A 22,567-nucleotide genomic window follows, 5' to 3' on the forward strand; every position below is an offset into this window, starting at 1 on the left:
TATTTTGTATACAGTGGTTTGTATTTGCTAATCCTAAGCTTCCAGTTTATCCTTCTTCCACCCCCTTTCTCTTTTGGAAACCGTTTGTTTTCTGCATCTGTGAGTCTGTTTCTGTTTTGTAAATAAGTTCGTTTGTGTCATGTTTTGGATCCCTGGTCTTAGTGATATCATATGGTATTTGTCTTTTTCTGACTTACTTCCCTTGTGGCTCAGCTGGTAAAGAATCTGCTTGTGATGCGAGAGACCTGGGTTCGATCCCTAGGTTGGGAAGATCCCCTGGAGAAGGGAAAGGCTACCCACTCCAGTATAGTGGGTAGTCCATGGGATCGCAAAGAGTGGGACACAACTGAGCGACTTACTTCACTTCACTTCTGACTTACTTCACTTAGTATGATGATATCTAGGTCCATCTATGTTGCTGTAAAAGAATATTGTTTCATTCTCTTTATGGCTGAGTAGTATTCCATTCTGTATATATACCACATCTTTTTTTATCCATTCATCTGTCCATTAGCAACCATTGTTTTTGATGCTCAAAGTGTTCCAAATAGGCCGATAGTGTCCTGTTTGTGTGGCTCTCATGTCTTTTTGACATGACTCAGTTAGTCTTGAAGCACCTCCTTTCTTCCTTTGTTCATCAAGATGTTTCTAAAGGAACCCTGATTCCTTTTAGTGGGGAATGAGTTTTAGAGACCAAATTCTGGGTGCTAGGGTTATTCAGTGATGCTGGGTGGCTCTTAGTTCTAAACCTATTCAGTGGCTTTATATGTATTTTTGAAAAGAAAAAAGACGAGTTCATACATTATTTCCATTTAAGATACACTGTTGCAGGATTAAAAAACTTAATTTCTTTGATTGCACACTTTTATTTTTTGTTAGATTGAAAACACCTTGGTTCCTTTTGACATGAACATCATTTATTTAGGTTATTCTATAGTGTACATAAGAATTTTAAAAAACCAGTATTTTTAATAACAATAATGCTACAGAATGACATTTAAGATTTCTTTGTAGTTCTATTTGCTCTTAAAAGGTATACCACCATTCTACAAGCATAATACTATACTCTAAAGCAACTTATTTTTTTCTGTGTTCTTCTGCCATCAAAAGGATATTGAGTTAGGTTCATGTGTTTCTATTCATTTGTAAATTTTAGAGTTTCCTTTTTGTTTGATTTATTAATATTATTACTATAATGAATTAATAATAATACTTTTAATAACCATTAATAATATTAATATTATTCCAGAGTCCAAACTACATAAGGTACATCCAGAGAAGTGTTTTATATTCCTCTCTCTTCTACATTGTTCTCTTCCATATAAATACTATTTAGTTTTTTTTTTAATCCATCTGTTGTAACTTTTCTAAATATATATACAAATACCTTTGTATTTCCCTCCACATCCTTTCCTTTCTTATGACTCATTCATCTTTATGATTAATATCCATTGGAGAATGTTTATGTTTATTCCTAGTTTATGAATGACTTAAAAACAGCAGTAATTATCGCTAGTAGTTATGACTACTCAAGTCTCTGGCTGGTGAGATGGAGGAGCCACTTTATTTTATTTTATTTTTTTTAGACAGTGAAATAGTTTATTAAATTTTGTGTATATAACTATACTAGTAAAAACTTATACTACAAAAAAGGGAAATACAGCTTAATACTTCTAAATAACAATGATGTGAGTTTTTTCTGGTCAAAAAAGAAAAACTTGTACCTACATATTGGTCAGTCACAGTAAATCCCTGCTTTTAAGCTGCCTTGGTGGCTCAGAGGTTAAAGCGTCTGCCTGCAATGAGGGAGGCCTCGGTTTGATCCCTGGGCCGGGAAGATCCCCTGGAGAAGGAAATGGCAACCCACTCCAGTATTCTTGCCTGGAGAATCCCATGGACTGAGGAGCCTGGTGGGCTACAGTCCACACGGTCACAAAGAGTTGAACACGACTGAGCGACTTCACTTTCACTTTTAAGTGGAACAGTTTTATTTTTAATTCCACTTCCATAAGAAACAGCCATTATTATAACAATATTATATATTTAATATATAATTAACATACAACATATATTAATAATATTAATATATAATACTACTACTAATGATAATACTTTTAACGTGCTTCCCATGCCCCTCTAAGATGCTGGGAAAGAGTTTAACACAATTTGGGATGAAGCTGGTGCTTCACCATCTACCAGCTACTCGCTGGTGTTCTGCACCTGAGATTTGCTCCCTTTGATGCTCCCTCCAGCGTCTCAGATCTTGGGAGAAACACGGAGATCTCTGTCACTGCTCCTAGTCTCGCCGTTGCTTATCCGCCCGCGCCCAGGCTGGGGGTGCTCCGCGGCTCCCCCACGCAGGTGCCGGGAGCCTGCCAGGCGTTGGGGAGCTAAGGCTGCCCCGCCTGCGCACGGTGATGCCGGGATTGGGGGCGGGGGCGCCGCCTCCGTCTCCCAGCACTCGATCGCTCCCGCCCTCCTCCCCGCCCCAAGCCCTCTCCAAGCCTCAGCCCGGCTGGCTCCGCACTGCAGATGCCTGCCTGCCGCTCCACTCTCAGCGGCTCCCACGGTGCTCCGCAGGTCCCTCGATCCCCTAGCATTCTCGCTGCTTCCCAGGGACCCTCGACTAAGCGAGCTCACCAAGCCCCCAGCGCGCGCCAAGCCGCTGCGCCAGTGGAGCGGCGGGAACCCAGGCGGAGCGCGGGATCCCAGGGCGCTCTCGGATGCGGCAGGACAAGCTGACCGGCTCCCTGAGACGTGGAGGGAGATGCCTGAAGCGGCAGGGTGGTGGCGGCGGCGGCGGTGGCGGCGTGGGCACCATCCTGAGCAATGTGCTCAAGAAGCGCAGCTGCATTTCTCGGACCGCGCCCCGGCTGCTCTGCACCCTGGAGCCGGGTGAGGACCTGGGGCGGCAGAAGGGAGCACTGGAGAGTAGCTTGGCGCCCACCTCGCTGATATCTCTGCCTTAGCTGGGACTCCGCTAGGCCCGGGATCACCCGCCGGTCGGCGAGTGCTGGGTGCCGCGGCTGGGCGCAGGCGGGGCTGGGTCGGCCTGGGGTAGGGAAAGCAAGGACCCAGGCCTGGCCGGGGCAGCGGCCTCCCTAGGCGCGGAGGAGGCTGCTCCCGCCGGCTGCCCGCGCGCCCCCACCCCGCGGCCTGTGAGTGGTCCAGCCCTGGCTTGTGCCCGGAGCTGCTGGCTGTTGGTGCGCTCGGCTAAGTGCTGGCGGCTGCCTGGGCTGTCAGAGGCCGCGCAACCAATTGTGCTTCGGACTCAAAAGAAGCCACACCTTAAAGGAGGTGTGGGAGGCGGAGAAAGGCACAGGTTTGATACTTGGGGTCGGAGGGAAAGGAAGTGACCGCGAAGGAAAAAAAAAATCGAGTGCATTTTCTTGAGCGTCCCTGCTTCGTGGGTGCCGGGATCATATCACCGGGAGCCTCCGGGTGGAGAGCAGGCAGGAAATACTCCTGCAAAGTAGAGATCCTTTCTGTAGGTAAAGACCGAGTGAGCTGCCTGTGTTAGGCTAGGCCCTTTCTGCTGTCAGCCTGTGTTTACACATCCCTGCATCTCCAGGCTGCATAACTCCGCGCCTGCTGCATCACCCGGCATTCCTCCCCGGGGGTTTTATGAGCCCAGCCCTGGCGTGCTCAGGCCCCTGGGCATAAGGCTTCGTGGTTAGGAGTGGCCGCAGAGGGAGCCGGCTGTGCCTGGACCCGTGCTTAGCGCCCACTTGTCCCCAGGGTGGCACCAGCTGGCTTCCAGGTGGGTTTGTCCTCCCCTGAACCCCCTCCCCCCTCCCTGCCCCTGAACACCCTCCCCCCTCTCCCTGCCCCTGAACCCCTCCCCCCTCCCTGCCCCCTCCCCCCTCCCCCCTCTCCCTGCGCCTTTGGGGACCTGCTATCCTGAGGCTGCAGAGAGAATCAAGGCACTGAGCCCCAAAGGGTGGAACGCGTCACTGCCTTTCCGAACCTCGTGGTTTCTTTGTTTTTCTCCCCAAGGAAGTGTCTAGTTGCAAAAACTGTAGTAGTTGTTCAGTCTTTCTTTAGCCTTAGAAAAAACAAAAACAAAAACAAAAAAAAACCCTCTTTCCCACGTTAAAAGTATTTTGTGTTCCTGAATCCGAAATATCCAGTGATTACCAGATGAAACACAAACCTCCTCTTCCTTATTCAGTTAGAAGAAAAGAGGTAGAAATGACCTGATTTCAGCTTTTACATGCAGGCGGCGAATGATCAATTCCAGTGAAATCCTGTGACTCATTTTTGATCGTGAGAAAATAGTTGTGATTTTGACTAACCCCAGCCGGGTGTCAGCTCAGCAAGGCGATTGGCAGGATGCCCAGCAGGTACTTCTGATAAAGTCAAGGGAGCATATTCGGTCGTACATGCAGGGAATCCAAGGATTTTAGATCGGTTGAGATAAGAGCATAGGACCGAATTTCCTGGTCTTTGTTATGTTATAAAGCAAACGCCATTACTAAAAATGCTTCTATTCAGCACCCTGCATCTGGACAGCAACCTCACCAAGAGGTTTTATCTTGTCTTAAAATCATGGCTCCAGCGGGAGGCACTCTTATCGCCCGTTGTATCATTGCACAGTGAGGCAAGACTTCATTTAAATCATCTCACAGTAATGAGAATCCATCAAGATACATAATATACCTTCAAAGAAGAAAATCTTATCTATCCAGACACTGTATGCTTTTGGCTGGGAAGCTCTGAAAAGAATTATCAGGGCACTGATTATAAAGCTTGACTTTAGAAATCTAGGACCAAACTCTTGTATACATAGTACTCTTCTAGGACTCCAAGAAGGGCATCTTCATACTGTCATGGGCTTGGGTAAATCAGACACATCTCTTTTCAGCTTATATGCTTTGACTCCATATATGCTTTTAAAAAGACATGTCTACTTTATCATTAGACTTTTACAAATTCTAAAGTATGTTCTTATCTACATACCAGATTCTAAAGAAAGATTGTTCCCTAAGTACTGGAAGTTGTGGAGAGGTTTCAGTATGCTTAATCTGCTGTTCAACATCTTAGAAGCAAAAATGTCATCATAAATGACAATTGTAAATTGTGAAACAATGCTATTGATAATTTTTGGTGTATCTTGGTCCTTGAATTATTAAGTTTAAAATGGGCTTAAAATGTCATTTTGAAATTATAAAAAAAGAATACATAACATTTTCAGGTTTAGTTACATTATTTTTGATATCATTTAAGTGGGAATAAAAATTGTCATGTAATTTTATCTCAATAATAAAAAAGTCCAATATGAATATAGCATATAGTCTTTACACATTTTCCTCTTTACTTTCTTCTATTCTGTAGATTTGAGATTTGAGTCAAAGAAGTTTATCTAAGGTTGTAGATAACTTGGAATTGGGGTTCAGTTATATTCTTAGCTTGTAATCTAAATATACAAACATATCTTTAATGAATAAGTCTATCATGACAGAATTTTAAAATATGGATTATTCCACAAGTGGGAAGGCAGTGACATTATTTTTTTATACCTTTTGATATTTCACTGAATTTTCCTTAATAGAATTAGCCAGTGCAACTGTCTTAAAAAAACAAATTCTGTAAATAAAGAATTCTCTTCCCATGTTTCATAAATATTAATTATACTGTACTAAGTGATTTACAGTTAATCATTGCAATAACTAACTGAGATAGGCTTTATCCTCATTTTAAGGATGGAGAATTGAAACTCAGGTTGAATAATTTGTTTGACTGTAGGAACCAAAGCTGAATGCAAGTCTGTATGACTGCAAGCCCATGTGTCACTTTTTGTTTTTGCACAGCACCAGACAGCTGTGGAACCACCATTCTATGGATAAGTTCCATTCTATTATCATAGGATGTGTTTCTATTTTAATAATTAATTTTCTTTTTCTTTTAACAAAATTGACAATTAACAAGATTGTAATCTAGTAAAAAACAAGTGTTTTAAAAATTTTATGATGACCCAGTAGTATGAGGTTAATTTTTACTTTTATTTTTGATATAGTGTATTTTCTCCCTAAATAATTGTTATTTATGTCTTTTTATTTTAGGAGTTGACACAAAGTTGAAGTTCACTCTTGAGCCATCTTTAGGTCAAAATGGTTTTCAGCAGGTAATTTTATTTTTAGTTTCAAGAATACCTTTATTTGGGGGTAACTACAAGGTACACTGAGATACATTCTCAAAGTGGGAAGATTAGCATGTGCTTGGATATGCATAAGATGAGTCAGTTTTTAAAATTATGGATGAAATAACTTGTGAAACTCTAAGTGGCCTGGATTTATACTTGCAGTGAAAAATTTTGTACTTTCTTTTAATGGTTTAAGTGTAGGAAAAAAATTGAAAAACCAACTGCTGTTATTCTGAATCTATAACACATGTTTTGATTTCTCAACCAAGCTTTCCCTTGTGTGCATGTGTTGCAAGTGGATAACAGGTGTGTTAAGGGGGCCTAAGTGGAGGAGCTTGGGGCAGTCACGGCCCTTAGACCAGACAAACCTGGCTGAAGGAAGCTCGGAATGTTTACCCCAGTGTTCCGTATAAATATTATATTCTACAAATGTCAAGATGGAAAAAAGGTTGAAAAGTGCTTAACCAGGTCAATATTATCACTTTGACAGTGTTTCTTCTTTATTTCTAGTGGTACGATGCTCTAAAGGCAGTTGCCAGACTATCAACAGGAATACCAAAGGAATGGAGGAGAAAGGTGAGGAGGATTTGTATGGCTAAAATGCAAAAGGACCATCACTCTGTCTCTCTTTAAAGTGTCTGGAATGTCAAAAAGAATATTCTAGATTTAGTAATTTGAAATCTGTCCCTCTTCATTATTCATTAATTCAGTAAGTATTTATTGATTATTCTGTGCCAGGTACTTTCTGTAGGTACTGGGGATACAGAAGTGGGAAAAAAAACCCAACAGACCAAAATTTTTATCCTTGTAGAGTTTATTATGAATATAATATAAAGTATTTCAGATGATGCCAAGTGCCATGTGTAAAAATAAAGCAAAGAAAGAAGTAAGGAGAGTGTAGGAGAATGGAGATAAGGAGGTAGCATTTTAAATGGCAAGGTTACATTTGAATAGGGCCCTTAAAGCAGTGAGCAGGTGGCCACGTAGCTACCTGGTGGAGGAGTACTCCAAACAGAAAACACCCGCAGGTGAGAGCATCTCAGGAGTATCCAAGCAGAAGTAAGAGGCCAGGGTGGCTGAAGCACAGAGGACAAAGGGGAAAGCAGTGGGGGGTGGGTCGTAGAGGTAATGTGATGACCTTGGGGGAATGGCAGATCCTGTAGGACCTTACAGGCCATAGGAAGACTTTTGCCCAGTGTGAGATGAGAAGCATTGGAAAGTTTTAAGAAGGGGAATACCATGGTATGACTTATATTTTAAATGCACCATTCTGACCGCTAACTTGAGAAAGTGAGGGACAAGGGCAACAGCAGAGAGAGAGCAGTGAGACAGTGCACTAAGTCGTGTCCGACTTTTGCAACCCCATGGACTGTAGACTGCCAGGCTCCTCTATCTATGGGATTCTCCAAGCAAGAATACTGGAATGGGTTGCTATTTCCTTCTCCAGGGGATCTTCCCAACCCAGGAATCGAACCCAGGTCTTCAGCATTGCAGGCAGATTCTCTACTGACTTGGGTGGAGGGGGTGTAAGAACAAGAGAGCAGTAGGAAACTTGCAATAATTCAGGCAGGAGTTGATCAGGGTTTTGGTAGTGGAGATGGAGAGAAGGGATAAGATTCTAGATGTATTTTGAAGGCTGAGTTGACTTGAATTCCTATTAGATTGAATATAAACTGTAAGAGCAGTGTCATCAAAAACTTCAGGATTGACTTGAGCTTCTGAAAGGGAAGTGTTACTATTTTACCAGAGGGGACGAGCATGTGTGTGTGTGTGTGTGTGTGTGTGTGTGTGTGTGTGTATCTATGTAGTTGGGGGTGACGGTTGGTTAGATGATTGGTTTTGGATATGTTAAGGTTATGATGCCTGTTGGATATCTAAATTGAAGATATCAAGTGTATATTTGCACATACGATTGTGATGCTTAAGAGAGAGGTCTGGCTAGAGATATTAATCAGTCTTAGTCCTGCTAAGTCATGTTCAAAAGTCAAAACTGGACAGTTGATAGTTGTTGACCTGTTGATAGTCAAAATGTCAACTATTTATTTGTAAACCTAGTTTCTCCCCCTTTTAAAAAATCTTTATTGAAGTATAGTTGATTTACAATGTTGTATTAATTTCCACTGTACAGCAGAGTGATTCAGTTATATATTTCTTTTTCATATTCTTTTCCACTATGGTTTATCAGAATAACGAGTCCAGAATAACGAGTATAGTTCCCTGGGCTACACAGTAGGACCTTGTTGTTTATCCATTCTATTTATAGTAGTTTGCATCTGCTAATCCCAGACTTCTTATCCATCCTTGCCCCTCCCCCATTTGGCAACCACAATTCCCATTTCTTTTTTAAAACTTGATTTTTTTATATATTGGAGTATAATTGATTTATAATGCTGTATTAGCTTCATGTGTACAGCAAAGTGATTCAGTTGTACACATACATATATCCATTCCATTTCAGATTCTCTTTCCATATAGGTCACCACAGAATATTGAGTAGAGTTCCCTGTGCTGTACAGTTGGTCCTTGTTGATTATCTGTTTTATATACAGTACTGTGTATATGTTAATCCCTCACATTTCCCCCTTGGTAACCATAAGTTTGTTTTCAAAGTCTGTGAAGCTGTTTTGTAAATAAGCTTGTTCATATTATAAGCTAATCTTAATACTCTTAGAATTTGAACATTGAAGGTTCCTCAAAGTGTATATGAAAAATGGCATTATGAAGCAACTTTTCTGGATAAGGTAATGAAAGGAGTAACGGTATCCAGTGATTCCTTTAAAATAATTATTCTTTATGGGAACCCATCTATCAGTTTTCTTGTGTGTGTTAGAGAGGGATGGTGGAAATGCAGAGGCGAAAACAGGCCCATTCTCCATGGAGCTGCAAAGGGTCAGACACGACTGAGTGTGCACACACACATATGTGTGCACACACACACAAACAAAAACACACTCCACCCGCCTCTCTCTCCATGGATGGCCAAGGAGTTCTTGCCCAAGCATAGAGAGTAATCTGGAGCCCAGTATAACAAGCTCATAAGATACTCTGGAATAGGGAATGGCTACCCACTTCAATAAATAATAGAATGGGAAAGACTAGCGATCTCTTTAATAAAATTAGAGATACCAAGGGAAATTTTCATGCAAAGATGGGTACAATAAAGGACAGAAATGGTATAGATCTAACAGAAGCAGAAGATATTAAGAAGAGGTGGCAAGAATACACAGAAGAACTGTACAGAAAAGATCTTCACAGTCCAGATAATCATGATGGTGTGATCACTCACCTAGAGCCAGACATCCTGGAATACGAAGTCAAGTGGGCCTTAGGAAGCATCACTACAAACAAAGCTAGTGGAGGTGATGGAATTCCAGTTGAGCTATTTCAAATCCTAAAATATGATGCTTGAACGTGCTACATTTACTATCCCAGCAAATCTGGAAAACTCAGCAGAGGCCACAGGACTGGAAAAGGTCAGTTTTCACTCCAATCTCAAAGAAAGGCAATGCCAAAGAATGCTCAAACTACTGCACAATTGCTCTCATCTCACATGCTAGTAAAATAATGCTCAAAGTTCTCCAATCCAGGCTTCAACAGTACGTGAACCGTGAACTTCCAGATGTTCAAGCTGGTTTTAGAAAAGGCAGAGGAACCAGAGATCAAATTGCCAACATCCATTGGATCATCGAAAAAGCAAGAGAATTCCAGAAAAACATCTACTTTTGCTTTATTGACTATGCCAAAGCCTTTGACTGTGTGGATCACAATCAACTGTAGAAAATTCTGAAAAATATGGGAATACCAGACCACCTGACCTGCCTTTTCAGAAATCTGTATGCAGGTCAGGAAGCAACAGTTCAAACTGGACATGGAACAACGGACTGGTTCCAATGGGGAAAGGAGTGTGTCAAGGTTGTATATTGTCACCCTGCTTATTTAACTTATATGCAGAGTACATCATGAGAAACACTGGGCTGGATGAAGCACAAGCTGCAATCAAGATTGCCAGGAGAAATATCAATAACCTCAGATATGCAGATGACACCACCCTTATGGCAGAAAGCAAAGAAGAACTAAAGAGCCTCTTGATGAAAGTGAAAGAGGAGAGTGAAAAAGTTGGCTTAAAATTCAACATTCAGAAAACTAAGATCATGGCATCTGGTTCCATCACTTCAAGGCAAATAGATGGGGAAACAGTGGAAACAGTGACAGACTTTTCTGGGCTCCAAAATCACTGCAGATGGTGATTGCAGCCATGAAATTAAAAGATGCTTGCTCCTTGGGAGAAAAGTTATGACCAACCTAGACAGCATATTAAAAAGCAGAGACATTACTTTGTCAACAAAGGTCTGTCTAGTCAAAGCTATGGTTTTTCCAGTAATCATGTATGGATGTGAGAGTTGGGCTATAAAGAAAGCTGAGTGCCGAAGAATTGATGCTTTTGACCTATGGTGTTGGAGCACATTCTTGAGAGTCCCTTGGACTGCAAGGAGATCCAGTCGGTTCATTCTGAAGGAAATCAGTCCTGAATATTCACTGGAAGGACTGATGCTGAAGCTCCAATACTTTGGTCACCTGATGTGAAGAACTGACTCATTTGAAAAGACCCTGATGCTGGGAAAGATTGAAGGTGGGAGGAGAGGGGTATGGCAGGGGATGAGATGGTTGGATGGCATCACCGACTCAATGGACATGAGTTTGAGTGAGTCCATCACCAGGTGGTGATGGACAGGGAGGCCTGACATGCTGCAGTCCATGGGGTCGCAAAGAGTTGGACAAGACTGAGTGACTGAACTGGACTGAACCCACTCCAGTAATCTTGCCTGGAAAATCCTACGGACAGAGGAGGCTTGCGGGCTACAGATTACGGGGTTTCAAGAGAGTCAAGCGTTACTGAGAAACTACACAACAACAGCAAAGATAATCTAGCTATTCTACTGAACTGAAATAAAATTTGATATGTTTTTGTTTTCTTAACAATATCCTTAATGGCTGGATTGTTACTTGGTACATAGTAGGAACTCAATAAATATTAATTGAAAGAATAAATAAAAGTCCCTAATTGGTACAGTTTAGTACAGCAGACTTTTCAATGAGGTTCTTAGTTAACTTTCTACATATAGGCTATATCTCTTCTGGTAACAGTTTTCATTTTCTTGCTGGATGCAATCAGTATTGCCTAATAAAGAAAGATGAAATTATGTATTTTACTTTAGCCTTCTTCTTTATTACTATTTTAGGTTTGGTTGACCCTGGCAGATCATTATTTGCACAGTATAGCCATTGACTGGGACAAAACCATGCGTTTCACTTTCAATGAGAGGAGTAATCCTGATGATGACTCGATGGGAATTCAGATAGTTAAGGTAATACCTCTGAGTTTGATTTATTGTCTTAACTTGGAAGATTTTTAAGAACTAGATGCGTCCTGGACAGACGATCAAGCCGTGGTTTGAATGTGTATATTTCCTGCTTCCTAATTTCATTGGTTTAACAACTTTTTAAAATGGGGAATTTGTTGATGCCTTGTCTTTGTGCATCTGCATGTTGCTAGTAAGAAGAAAGTGTATCCATTCATATTCAACTTATTTTGCTTGCATGATAGGAAATTGAAGCTCCTTTTTTGTTTAGCATGCGTCAGTGCTTTTAACTGGATTTTTACATCAAAGTCACTGAGAAATTTAGTTAAGCCTATTTCATATTAGAATAATTGGGCAGTTATTAGGATTTTGATAATTTCTTAACTGTCATTTTATGAAGATAGTTAGATTGATGGGTTTACTTTACACCAGATGGTTGAATGTTCAGGCCAGCTGTGGAGGCAGCCGAGGTTCACCTACCTGGATTATTACTGCTGATTAGAGCCTGGCACCAAAAGCCAAGGATGCTGATTTGATTTAATCCCATTATTCTCCTCTTACATAAGCCTCTAGGGCATGCTTTTTATTTTATATGAGTACATTACGTGTGATGCCTAGCTGAGGTTTTAAAAGGAAAGTTGTTTCATGTAAAGTTTGGTCACCAGAAGTTGGCAAATGTTTTGGCAGATTTGAAAATATTTTTTTTCAGGAGCAAGTACTAACTAAAAAGAGCTATATTTTCATCTTACTTGGTGTATTTCAGACAAGTTTCCAAAAAAAATGAAATTTTATACTGTAATATGCTTGAAAAGCCTCTGTATTATGCACATTTGAGCTGTTTGTTTGGAATTTCAGTATGTGTTCCCTAGAGATGAAGTATTCCATATTTGAAATACTTTCTTTCAAGTGGTGAGTTAAGGCAATGCATGTTTTATAAGAATCATGTTCTTAGAATCTTTTTTTTCTCGTTGAAATGAATGTCACTAAAATGAATATGTCCTGAAAATCATAGTCTCTGCTTGATAATTATAGGTATTGCCTTCATTATATATTAAAGCACAGCAAATGTTTCTGTCCTTTTATACATATTTATCAAACAACTTGGACAGAATGATTTTTCTGTGTCTTTTTGGTACTGGTTGCATTTTGCTCCTGAATACTATTTGGAGTTTTGATAACTAAATATTTATATATATATATATATATATATATATATATCTTTTTTTGATAGAAAGAAATAATGTTAGCATCTATCATACATGTGTTGAAATGACTTGTTTTATTTGAGATGTATCATTAAAATAAACTGTCAATTTATTTGAAAGCCTAATGTTATATTTGTTAATTCTGAGGGCCCTTTTGTGTTAACTCTGGAAGTACTTTTGGTAGAAAATTTGCCTGACTGAAATTCCCCTTGCAATGCCTCAGCATATTAGAAAACTAAAAGACACAAGCTGTGGTCTATGTATATAAGTTGCTTATATATTTTAAAAACTAAAATCCATTTTGATAGTCTGACTTAATGCTGAGACAAAGAAAAAAACAAAAGTTTTTTTTTTCTTTTAGAGAGAGCATAAGGAGTTATTTTAAAAAGTGTTGTTTCCCCTCTCATTTTAGGATCTTCACCGTACGGGCTGCAGTTCGTACTGTGGCCAGGAGGCCGAGCAGGACAGGGTCGTGTTAAAGCGCGTCCTTCTGGCTTATGCCCGATGGAACAAGAATGTCGGGTACTGCCAAGGCTTTAACATCCTGGCTGCACTGATTCTGGAGGTGGTGGAAGGCAACGAAGGCGATGCTCTGAAAGTGAGTGTCAGACTCTGAAGAAGGCAACTGAAATTCTTCAGAGAGTGAAATACTAGAACTGTGGTTTCTCTTCCCTGATGCCCCACCTCCTTCCAAAGTATATACTGTATCTTTCTAATTATCCATGATTTCCCCAGGTTAAAGCTCACAGGACAAACTTCTGTAGCTGCCAAATTTGAGGAGAATGATTATGTTTTTAGCTCCCTTATGAGAAATATAAGGACATATATATGAGTGTGTGTGTGTGTTAGTTGTTTAGATGTGTTTGACTCTCTGCAACCCCAAAGGCTGTAGCCCACCAGGCCCCTCTGTCCATGGGATTCTCCAGGCAAGAATACTGGAGTAGGTTGCCATTTCCGTCTCCAGGACACACATATATATATATGGCTTTTTGAGGATGAGGGTGGGGGAACAGATCTTTCTTTCTCTCTCTCTCTCTGGTGTGCAGCATGTGGGATCTTACTTCCCCAACCAGGTATTGAATCTATGTTCCCTGGGTTGGGAGCTTGGAGTCTTACACTGGATCACCAGAGAAATCCCTGAGGCATCATATTTTTAAACCAAGTTCAGTACTACTTATATTGATTACCCAGTGCTGCATAGCAAATCAGTTGCTTCAAACAGCAAATGTGTATGATATTTCTTTGAGTCAGGAATCTGGGCACAGCTTAGCTGGCTCGGGGTCACATTATCGTGGTATTCAAACTCTCAGCTAGGGCTTTAGTTTCATCCGAAGGCTCAATTGAGTGGGAAGAGCACTGGCCTCCAAGTTCATTCATGTGATCCTTGGTAAGATTTCATTCCCCACAGATGGCTGGACTGAGGGCCTCAGTCTTTTGCTGGATGTTGTCCTCTGCTTTGTGGGCCTTTCCGTTGTGCAGCATGGTGGCTGGCATTCCTTAGAGCGAGCAAGAGAGTGAAAGAGAACGAGCAAGTCAGAGGAGACTATGTTACTGATCTGCAGCCTAGTATTAGAAGTGACATTCCATCACTTTTGCCCTGTTTTATGTTTTAATTTATTTTTAATTGGAGAATAATTGCTTTACAGTGTTGTGTTGGTTTCTGCCATACATTAATCAGCATAAGCATACACATGTCCCCTTCTTCTTGCATCTCCTTCCCACCTCCCACCCCATCCCACCCCTCTAGGTTGTCACAGAGCACCAGGTTGCGCTCCCTGTGTCACACAGAAACTTCTGCCATGTTTTATTTATTAAAAGTCAGTCACTAGGTCCAGCTCCTATTTAAGGGTAAGGGCTTATACAAGAGTGTGACTATCAGCAGGTATAGATTCTGGGGGGTCATGCTTTAAATTGCCTTATTTGTTATACTTAATTCTGGTTGGTTCTTCTTCTTCTTTTTTTTTTTTTTGATGTTGACCATTTTTAAAGTTTTTACTGAATTTGTTACAGTATTGCTTCTGTTTTATGTTTTGTGTTTTTTTGGCCCTAAGGCATATGGGATCTTAGCTCCCCAACTAGGCATTGAGCCTGTACCTCTTGCATTGGAAGGTGAAGTCTTAACCACTGGACAGCCAGGGAAGTCCCTGGTTGGATCTTCTTAACAGGTTGCTTTCATATCTGGGGTGAGGTATGAAGGAAATAGGCTGCAAGTGAATGTCTGCTGAAAGGTGCTTGTGTGGAGAAAGGCTATGAAAGTGAATGATATGTCTTATCTTTTAATCTTTGATGTCTAGGGCCTTTTTTTAGTTAAAAAAAATTTCTGGAAACATTTTGAGATGGGATACTAGTAAGTTAAATTTGTAGGTCTGAATATGACTCAGTGAGTCACCACAAAAAGTCTTTATGAGAAATGAGGGATTTCAGGTGTCGAGGATGGCCACTGCCTTATTTGCTTGGGGTAATATATGGTTGCTAATTCGTATTTGGACCCTGAAACTGTTGTTGATTGCGGTGTTGTGTGATGGATGAGATAAATACTTAGTTTTTGTATTCAAGGTCCCACTCCTCCCAATTCTGTTTAATTATAGTGCATACCTTAGTGAGAGTCTCAGTAACTCACTTAATGTCATATGGAAAAATGAACACATTTTTCTCTTGGTTGTATACACATTGTGTTGAAATTAATTATAAATCCATCCTGACATGATCTCAATCTGTATTCAGCCTCTCAGACTTTCCATTCATGTATTTAAGGAAGCAGCTTTGAAGCTACTTGTGTGTCACATAGTTAGGGGTGGAAGAGGGGGAGGCAGTGGCAAATCAAATACATGAGTTTAGAACATTTTTTATTAAAAGCAATTTTGTTTACTCATTCTGTATGCTTTACTCCGTTTTTTCCCCAGGTGTAATTTGCACGACTATGGAATGAGAGCTGTTTAGTTGAAAAGCTGAAATGAACAATTCCGATTAGAGAGTAGGGTGGAGAGGTTTGGGATATGGGATGTACATGCCAATCAAATCATGAATCTCAGTGACGCTTGAGAAGCTAAAAATTCACATAAAAAGATGAATTAGACAAAGCTGAGGAACTGAATATTTATATTTCTGCTTCTAAGAAAATGAACTCTGTGGAATGAAATGACATCATGATCATTTGGGAATCTTGTGGTTAGACATTCAGTATGCAGAGGAAGGTTGGGTTCCTGAAGACAGTTCTTATGCTAAGGGAAATATTGGATGTCAGTGTTTTTCCAGGGGCTATTTTGGCCTCGGTAAGTTTTAGTTAATAGGGAAATAAATAGTTTATCAGAGTAGGTAAACCATTTTCCCTGATTTTTTGCATTTATTGTTTTTTCTTAGTAACTTAGGTTTTTAAAATAGTAAAAAACAGAGTTTTGAAAATAGTTAAAAACAAAGATTTAACTGTTTGTTAAAAATTTGAAGCTTCCCCATTATGTTTTTAATACTTCATTTTAAGGAGCAGTTTCAGGTTGAAGTCAAAATTTAGAGGAAGAAACAGAGATTTTCCATATACCCCCTGCCAATGCAGGAGACATAAGAGATACTGGTTGGATCCCTGGGTCAGGAAGATCCCCTGGAGTAGGAAATGGCTACCTACTCCAGTATTCTTGCCTGGAAAATTCCATGGACAGAGGAGCCTGGCAGGCTCCCAGTCCATGGGGTTACAAAGAGCTGGACATGACCAAGCAACTGAGCTTGCACGCACACTTTTGTAATAAGTGTATAGTGGTATCTCATTGCTTTAATTTGAATTTCTCTGATGACTGTGATATGAAGCATCTTTCCTAGCTTATTTGCCATCTGCATATCTTCTTTGGTAAGGTATCTGTCAAGGTCTTTGGTCCATTTTTTAATTGGATTGCTTGTTTTCTTATAATTGTTGAGTGTTAAGAGTTCTTTGTATATTTTGGGTGACAGTCCTTTGTCAGATGTGTCTTTTCAAATATTTTCTCCCAATCTCTGGCTTGTCTTCCAATCTTCTTGACAGTGTCTTTCACAGAACAGAAGTTTTAAATTTTAATAAACTCTAGCCTACCAAGTATTTCTTTCATGGATTGTGCCTTTGGTATTTTATATAGAAAGTCATTCCCATATCCAAGGTCATCTAGGCTATATTTATCTCCTATGAGTTTTATAGTATTGTGTTTTACATTTAGGTCCATGATCCCTTTTGAGTTACATTTTGTGGAGAGTGTAGGGTTGTTCCAGCACCACTTGTTGACGAGACTATCTTTGTTCCACTGCCATTATTTATCCTATTTTTTAAAAAATCTAATGTTTGTTCTTTGAAATACAGGAGTGGTTGGAGCAACATAACTGGCTCTTATGTCTTATGTTCGACTTTGAGATGCCTCTGGACAGAGAATTTCATTGGGTCAGATGAATTACTGTGATAATTGGAATTTTTTTTTCTAGTTTTCATATAATTTTGAGGGATTGCAATCTTTTCATAAAACCTTATAAATTCATTTATATAATTCATAAAAATCTTTCTTGGTATTATGTAACTTACTCTAGATGAAAAGTGCAATAATAGACTGTTACCTTTCAATTTTGTCTTTGTGATCCCATCAGTTCCTCTTCTTCTTACCTGTAGAGTGTGAGGTCCCTGACAGAGGCCTCTGCTCTGCTAAAAATCTGTCCTCCCCCTGAACTGGCCTGGCTCCTCAAGGACTTCCTCCCTCCACACAAGCTGAATATATTGCTTTTATTGCTAAGCTCTTATTTCTAGGGTGATGATACATATACCTGGTAAATTCTGTCTGTGTGTAAGAAAGCTAAAGTGATTCCCTGGACGGGTCACTCCTGTAATATAGGCTTCAGGGAGGCCTTTTTGAGAGGATATTCCCACCCTTGTTGACTTAGTCAAAACTATGACCCTGAAAGTAGAAGTTACAAGTCATGGATGAGAGAAAAATGGGCCCTTGGCAGATCTGGGAGATAATTTTTTTTAAATAGTATTTTGTGAAAAAATATGAGACAGCTACTTCTCCACCACTGTATAGGGCCAGCTATGATTTTGCTCTTAATTTTGCTTTTCCTGTATTCTGGGAAATGTGTAAGTCATCTAGGGATGAGGGCATTAACAGGGCATTCAAGCTGACAGGCAAAGGACCAGAGATTGACATATAGAACTCGGGTGTATTTTTCTGGGTCTTTCCAGTGGTTCTTGACATCTTAGAAAAGATAACCACGAATAGAAAAGTTAGGATGAAAACAGTAATTTGAAGAATATGAGGCAGTCTCATCTGGTTTTAAAAGCTCCATATGCTCAAAACAAAAATGTACCATTTGTTGCATTGTCCCAGGAGAGAAAGTGGACAAAAAGCTGACATTGGTTGTTGAAAAACTCAGGTTGATGGTCAGTGAATCTTGCGATCGACTGCTGTCGGGATATTCCATGATGGGCCAGCTGTGAGTTTTCAGATTAAGGTTGTAAAATTGCATTGATATCAAGGAGTTGACCTTGAGATTTCTGCTGGATGCTGAGAAAGCTTGAGCTCCATGGCTTGTCAGGGAGGCTGAGGATTATATCATCACAGCTACTTCCAGGATGAACTCAGGTCTAGTGGCCCAGCTAAAAATTTTAGACAGCAGCAGATTCGAGGTCAGAGTGAGTTAAACCAGTGGTCCCCAGCCTTTTTGGCAGCGGGGACTGGTTTCATGAAAGACAGTTTTTCCATGGATGAGGCTTGGGCAGAGGAGATGGTTCAGGCCATAACATGAACAATGGGGAGTGGCAGATGAAGCTTCACTCGCTCTCCCACTGCTCACCTTGTGTTGGCCAGATTCCTAACTGGCCAAGGGCTGGTGCCAGCCCATGGCCCTGGGGTTGGGGACCCCTGACTTAGACATTTACGCCACTTGCTCCTTACCTTGAAGTGGAGAGGAACCTTGAAAATCCAGAACATTTGGTGCTGACACGTGTAAAGAATGGTGTGCTTTGGCTAACTGTCTTTTGCCAATTTGAATATGTTCTATGTAGGACGTGTTAGTATAGCAAGCAGTTTTTGTGAAGCAATCTTATTCTATATCTTTTTTCTTCAGATTATGATTTACCTTATTGACAAGGTACTTCCTGAAAGCTATTTTGTCAACAATCTCCGGGCACTGTCCGTGGATATGGCTGTCTTCCGAGATCTCTTGAGACTGAATCTCCCTGAATTATCTCAGCACCTGGATACTCTTCAGAAAACTGCAAACAAGGAGAGTGGAGGTAGTGATGATTCGATGCTATTTTACCTTTGAAAGTAGTTTCCTTTTCTGATACCACTGTATCTGTGAGCCTAAACCTTGAATAGTGAAACATGGTTTCAGATATTTCACTTGGTCGGAGCTTGGTGCAGTGAAATAGATTTCTAGAGAACAAAAACAGAACTAAAAACAAAACCCAGATGGAGGGCCAGATGTTGACTCTCTAACTGGTTATGGTTAAGAAGTCAGTCAGGAACCCAGTACCTCACCAGTACCAGCTCACCAACTATATATTGTAGTCTAGGTAAAGAATGGTATCCGTGCCTCGTTATCGGTTAATCTGCTCTAAGTTGGCATCAAAACTATAGGAGTTCTTTAAAATTAAACTACAGGTACAGCTTGGGCGAGCCTGTGGTTTTGCTTCAACCACTGAGGTTATGGAGAGTAGAATATGTATTTTCATGAGGTTGTAGGAGATAAAAGCAGTCCTTTGGGCTGAGATGTTTAATGCTCCTTTTATTCACTCATGTGAAGTGAAGGATATTTAAACTTACTTGAGATAAATGGACCAGTTCTTACTGGAGAAGGGCTCTCTTGGCCTTCAGGTAGAATCTGAGCCCTGAAGGAAGGGACTGGGTTGATTAAGGTGGCAATGGAGATGGCTCTGCAAGTAGCTGAGTCTCTGCCATCTAGTTGGCATCACCAGCTTCCCAAGTACCCGAGCTTCTAGCTGTCATCATACCCACTTCTTGCACTTCTCCAGATACCAAAAATACAATGTTTGCTATGTTTTCTTTAAATGGCTGTCAGTTCCTGACCCATGCATTTAAATCTGGGAAAATCTGAAAGGGTTTTGAGGACCTCATCTATGATTAAAATACACTGGAAATTATAGTGACACCCAGGTGTCTCTAAGCATTTTCTTCCAAGTAGTTGGAGTAACCTTATTTAATTTGGCTGTGCAGTATACTTGTGCACCAGTGAGGATTTCATAAAGCTTCCAGCAAGACCAGATTGGCCTGTTCCAGAGTCAGACACACTTCACTGGGCTCCACATTTGCCCAAATGCCTTGGTGACTTTAGATACTAGCCTGTGAACAAAGATACTCCTTTGTGTGTAGGTAAGAAGGAAGAAAGTGGATACAGGAAGACAGATCTTCTTTTGCTTGTACTTGGGTAAATGTACCTTCTGACTGTAATTTGGAGAAAGGATTAGTCTAGTATCTAAATTTTTATATTTCATTAAAATATATGCTTATGCAATCATAATGAGAAGTGGGAGAGGACTCTATTGTTTTAGTGAATTTGGAAAGTTCAAAGTGAGCTGGATCCCAGATCTTTAAAACTGAATGTAGTTTAGTTAAAAATATTTTAAAATGTCACTTTGCTTAATCTCCAAGTATTTGGGGATTTTCCAGCTTTCTTTCTGTTATTGATTTCTGGTTTAATTACATTGTGGTCTGAGGACTATGGATAAATTAACAAGTAAACAAGTAATTGCTTATGAGCAATTTTATTTTTATCAGCAGCATTTGAATAAAAGTAGGTTTTAGAAGGTTTTGGAAATCAGCTTTTACTTTTGAGTGGTTAAAATCCTTTCTTTTATCCTGTTTTTTATAGGGAGAGCATCCTCCTTGATTTTCAGTGCCCCATAGTAGGTACACTCAAATTAAATTTTAGGTTAAGATTTCTGAAATGTCAAAAAGAATTTGTGAAGTTCATAGTATTGCAATTTTTATTAAACACACCTATGTTCTCCCCCTACCCCCACCCAAATAAGGAAAGAACAAGAATTTAGAGAGATTAAAAAAAAGCAGCCATAACATATTGGGTTGGCCAAAAAAAGTTCTTTTGGTTTTTCCTGTAAGATGTTTTGGGAAAACCCAAATGAACTTTTTGGCCAAGCTAATATTTGAGTGGACATGAGAGATTGAAAGCGGGTATTTTCATATCTTGCACACCATCAATTCTGCAGAAATGTAGAGTGTTTTTTTCATTTCAGGTGGATATGAGCCTCCACTGACCAATGTCTTCACGATGCAGTGGTTTCTGACTCTCTTCGCTACGTGTCTCCCTAACCATACAGTTCTAAAGATTTGGGATTCAGTTTTCTTTGAAGGTTCAGAAATCATCCTACGGGTGTCGCTGGCTATCTGGGCAAAGTTGGGAGAGTAAGTAATTTCCCCTTCCTGTTCTGTACTGTGGTGTGAGAGTCTTCCAGCGCTTTTGTTCTCCAATGTTTATTCATCAATATTTAAATCAATATTCATCAATATTTAAATGTGAGGAAAAGAGAAAGTTGTGAATGCTGTGCAATTGCTTTTGCCTTCTGAACTCTCTGTCGGCTCATCAGTGAATGTTGGGGGCAAGTGGAAGCTGTTTTAGAGAAGGGGGCAGGCTGTTTCAGGCCTGGAGTTCTCCTCCTCCTCAGTGCTGGCGTCCTGGCAGGCCCACGCTGTTGGCATCTTTTCTAAACCTGGTTGTGGAGAGGGAGAGGGACTTAGGTGGAAGAGGAACTGAAAGATCTGGAGACAGCTGTGTGGGTTTGTTGGTTAAGACTGCAATTTGGCTTATGTTTGAGTCTTTATAATTATTTTGTTGTTCAGTCGCTCAGTCGTGTCTGACTCTTTGTGACCCCATGGACTGCAGCATGCCAGGCTTCCCTGTCCTTCACTATCTCCTGGAGGTTGCTCAAACTCATGTCCATTGAGTCAGTGATGCCATCCAACCATCTTATCCTCTGCTGCCCGCTTCTTCTCTGGCCCTCAATTTTCCCAGCATCAGTGTCTTTTCCAGTGTGTTGGCTCTTCACATCCAAAAGTATTGGAGCTTCAACTTCAGCATCAATCCTTCCAGTAAATATTTAGGGTTGGTATTTTGTGGAATGTGGTAAAATTAAATGAGATACTATGTATAAAGGTATCTAGCATGGTGCCTGGTGCCTAGTCAATAGTAGAACACATGGAACTTCTTTCCTTTCATCAAGAGTTAATTCCATTTGAAATCTATTACCACCAAACAGATTTCACTTACATTCTTATCTAGTATCAGGGCTGAAAACACTAGGGTATTTTCACCCATCTCTAATGTATTATGACTATTACATTAAACATCTGCCTTTGGGTAATGGGAGAGACATCAGGATGAAATTGTTACAGTTAACTGAACATGCAGAAAAGTTTTTAATGTTTCTTTCCTAGAGCTATTTTTAAATGACTTGAGTGGGTGCCCATAGACAACACGTTAGAGAACTTATAAATCACTTCCAGTGTTTTGTTTCAGAAACCTCTTAAGTAGCCTTTTTATTGATGAAAAGTTGTTTCCTGAGAGACTTGCAGCATTTTTTAATTTTGTAAGAAAAATCCACCAACTAACAATTCAGGGATTTAAAAAAAATCATTGTTGTGTGGAAGTGTCTTTAAATATCACGTAGCAATCTCCTCTGCCATTGTTTCACTGCAGATAGCTTTTCAGTGAGGCAAATAAATTCACCTGTGGGGGATTTGTTGTGACATTTACATACCTGTTTACTTTCTTCTGATGTCAGCCTTTTTCTGCAGTCGTGTATTTCCAGCCTACTACTTCGCAAACTGACCATTGGTAGTTTCTCTATTACCAGTATCACACTCTAGCCATCGTGATAG

At 40.3% G+C, this 22,567-nt stretch overlaps 1 protein-coding gene across 6 annotated transcripts in view; it reads left to right on the forward strand.

Annotated features, from left to right (window-relative positions):
• TBC1D30 (TBC1 domain family member 30) overlaps window positions 1-22,567 on the forward strand; it is a 102,421-nt gene that overhangs the window by 47,766 nt on the left and 32,088 nt on the right. For 4 of the 6 annotated variants that reach the window (XM_027542442.1, XM_027542446.1, XM_027542440.1 and 1 more), the window contains exons 3-8: window positions 6,063-6,124; window positions 6,653-6,718; window positions 11,383-11,508; window positions 13,120-13,305; window positions 18,777-18,945; window positions 20,926-21,094. In XM_027542442.1, the coding sequence (XP_027398243.1) occupies window positions 6,063-6,124; window positions 6,653-6,718; window positions 11,383-11,508; window positions 13,120-13,305; window positions 18,777-18,945; window positions 20,926-21,094 (778 nt within the window). Of the gene's footprint in view, window positions 1-2,109; window positions 2,896-6,062; window positions 6,125-6,652; window positions 6,719-11,382; window positions 11,509-13,119; window positions 13,306-18,776; window positions 18,946-20,925; window positions 21,095-22,567 lie in introns of those variants that run through there. The other 2 variants (XM_027542444.1, XM_027542445.1) reach the window with 2 other exon arrangements.

Source organism: Bos indicus x Bos taurus, chromosome 5 (genome assembly GCF_003369695.1).
Source record: "Bos indicus x Bos taurus breed Angus x Brahman F1 hybrid chromosome 5, Bos_hybrid_MaternalHap_v2.0, whole genome shotgun sequence".
Taxonomy (NCBI): Eukaryota; Metazoa; Chordata; class Mammalia; order Artiodactyla; family Bovidae; genus Bos; species Bos indicus x Bos taurus.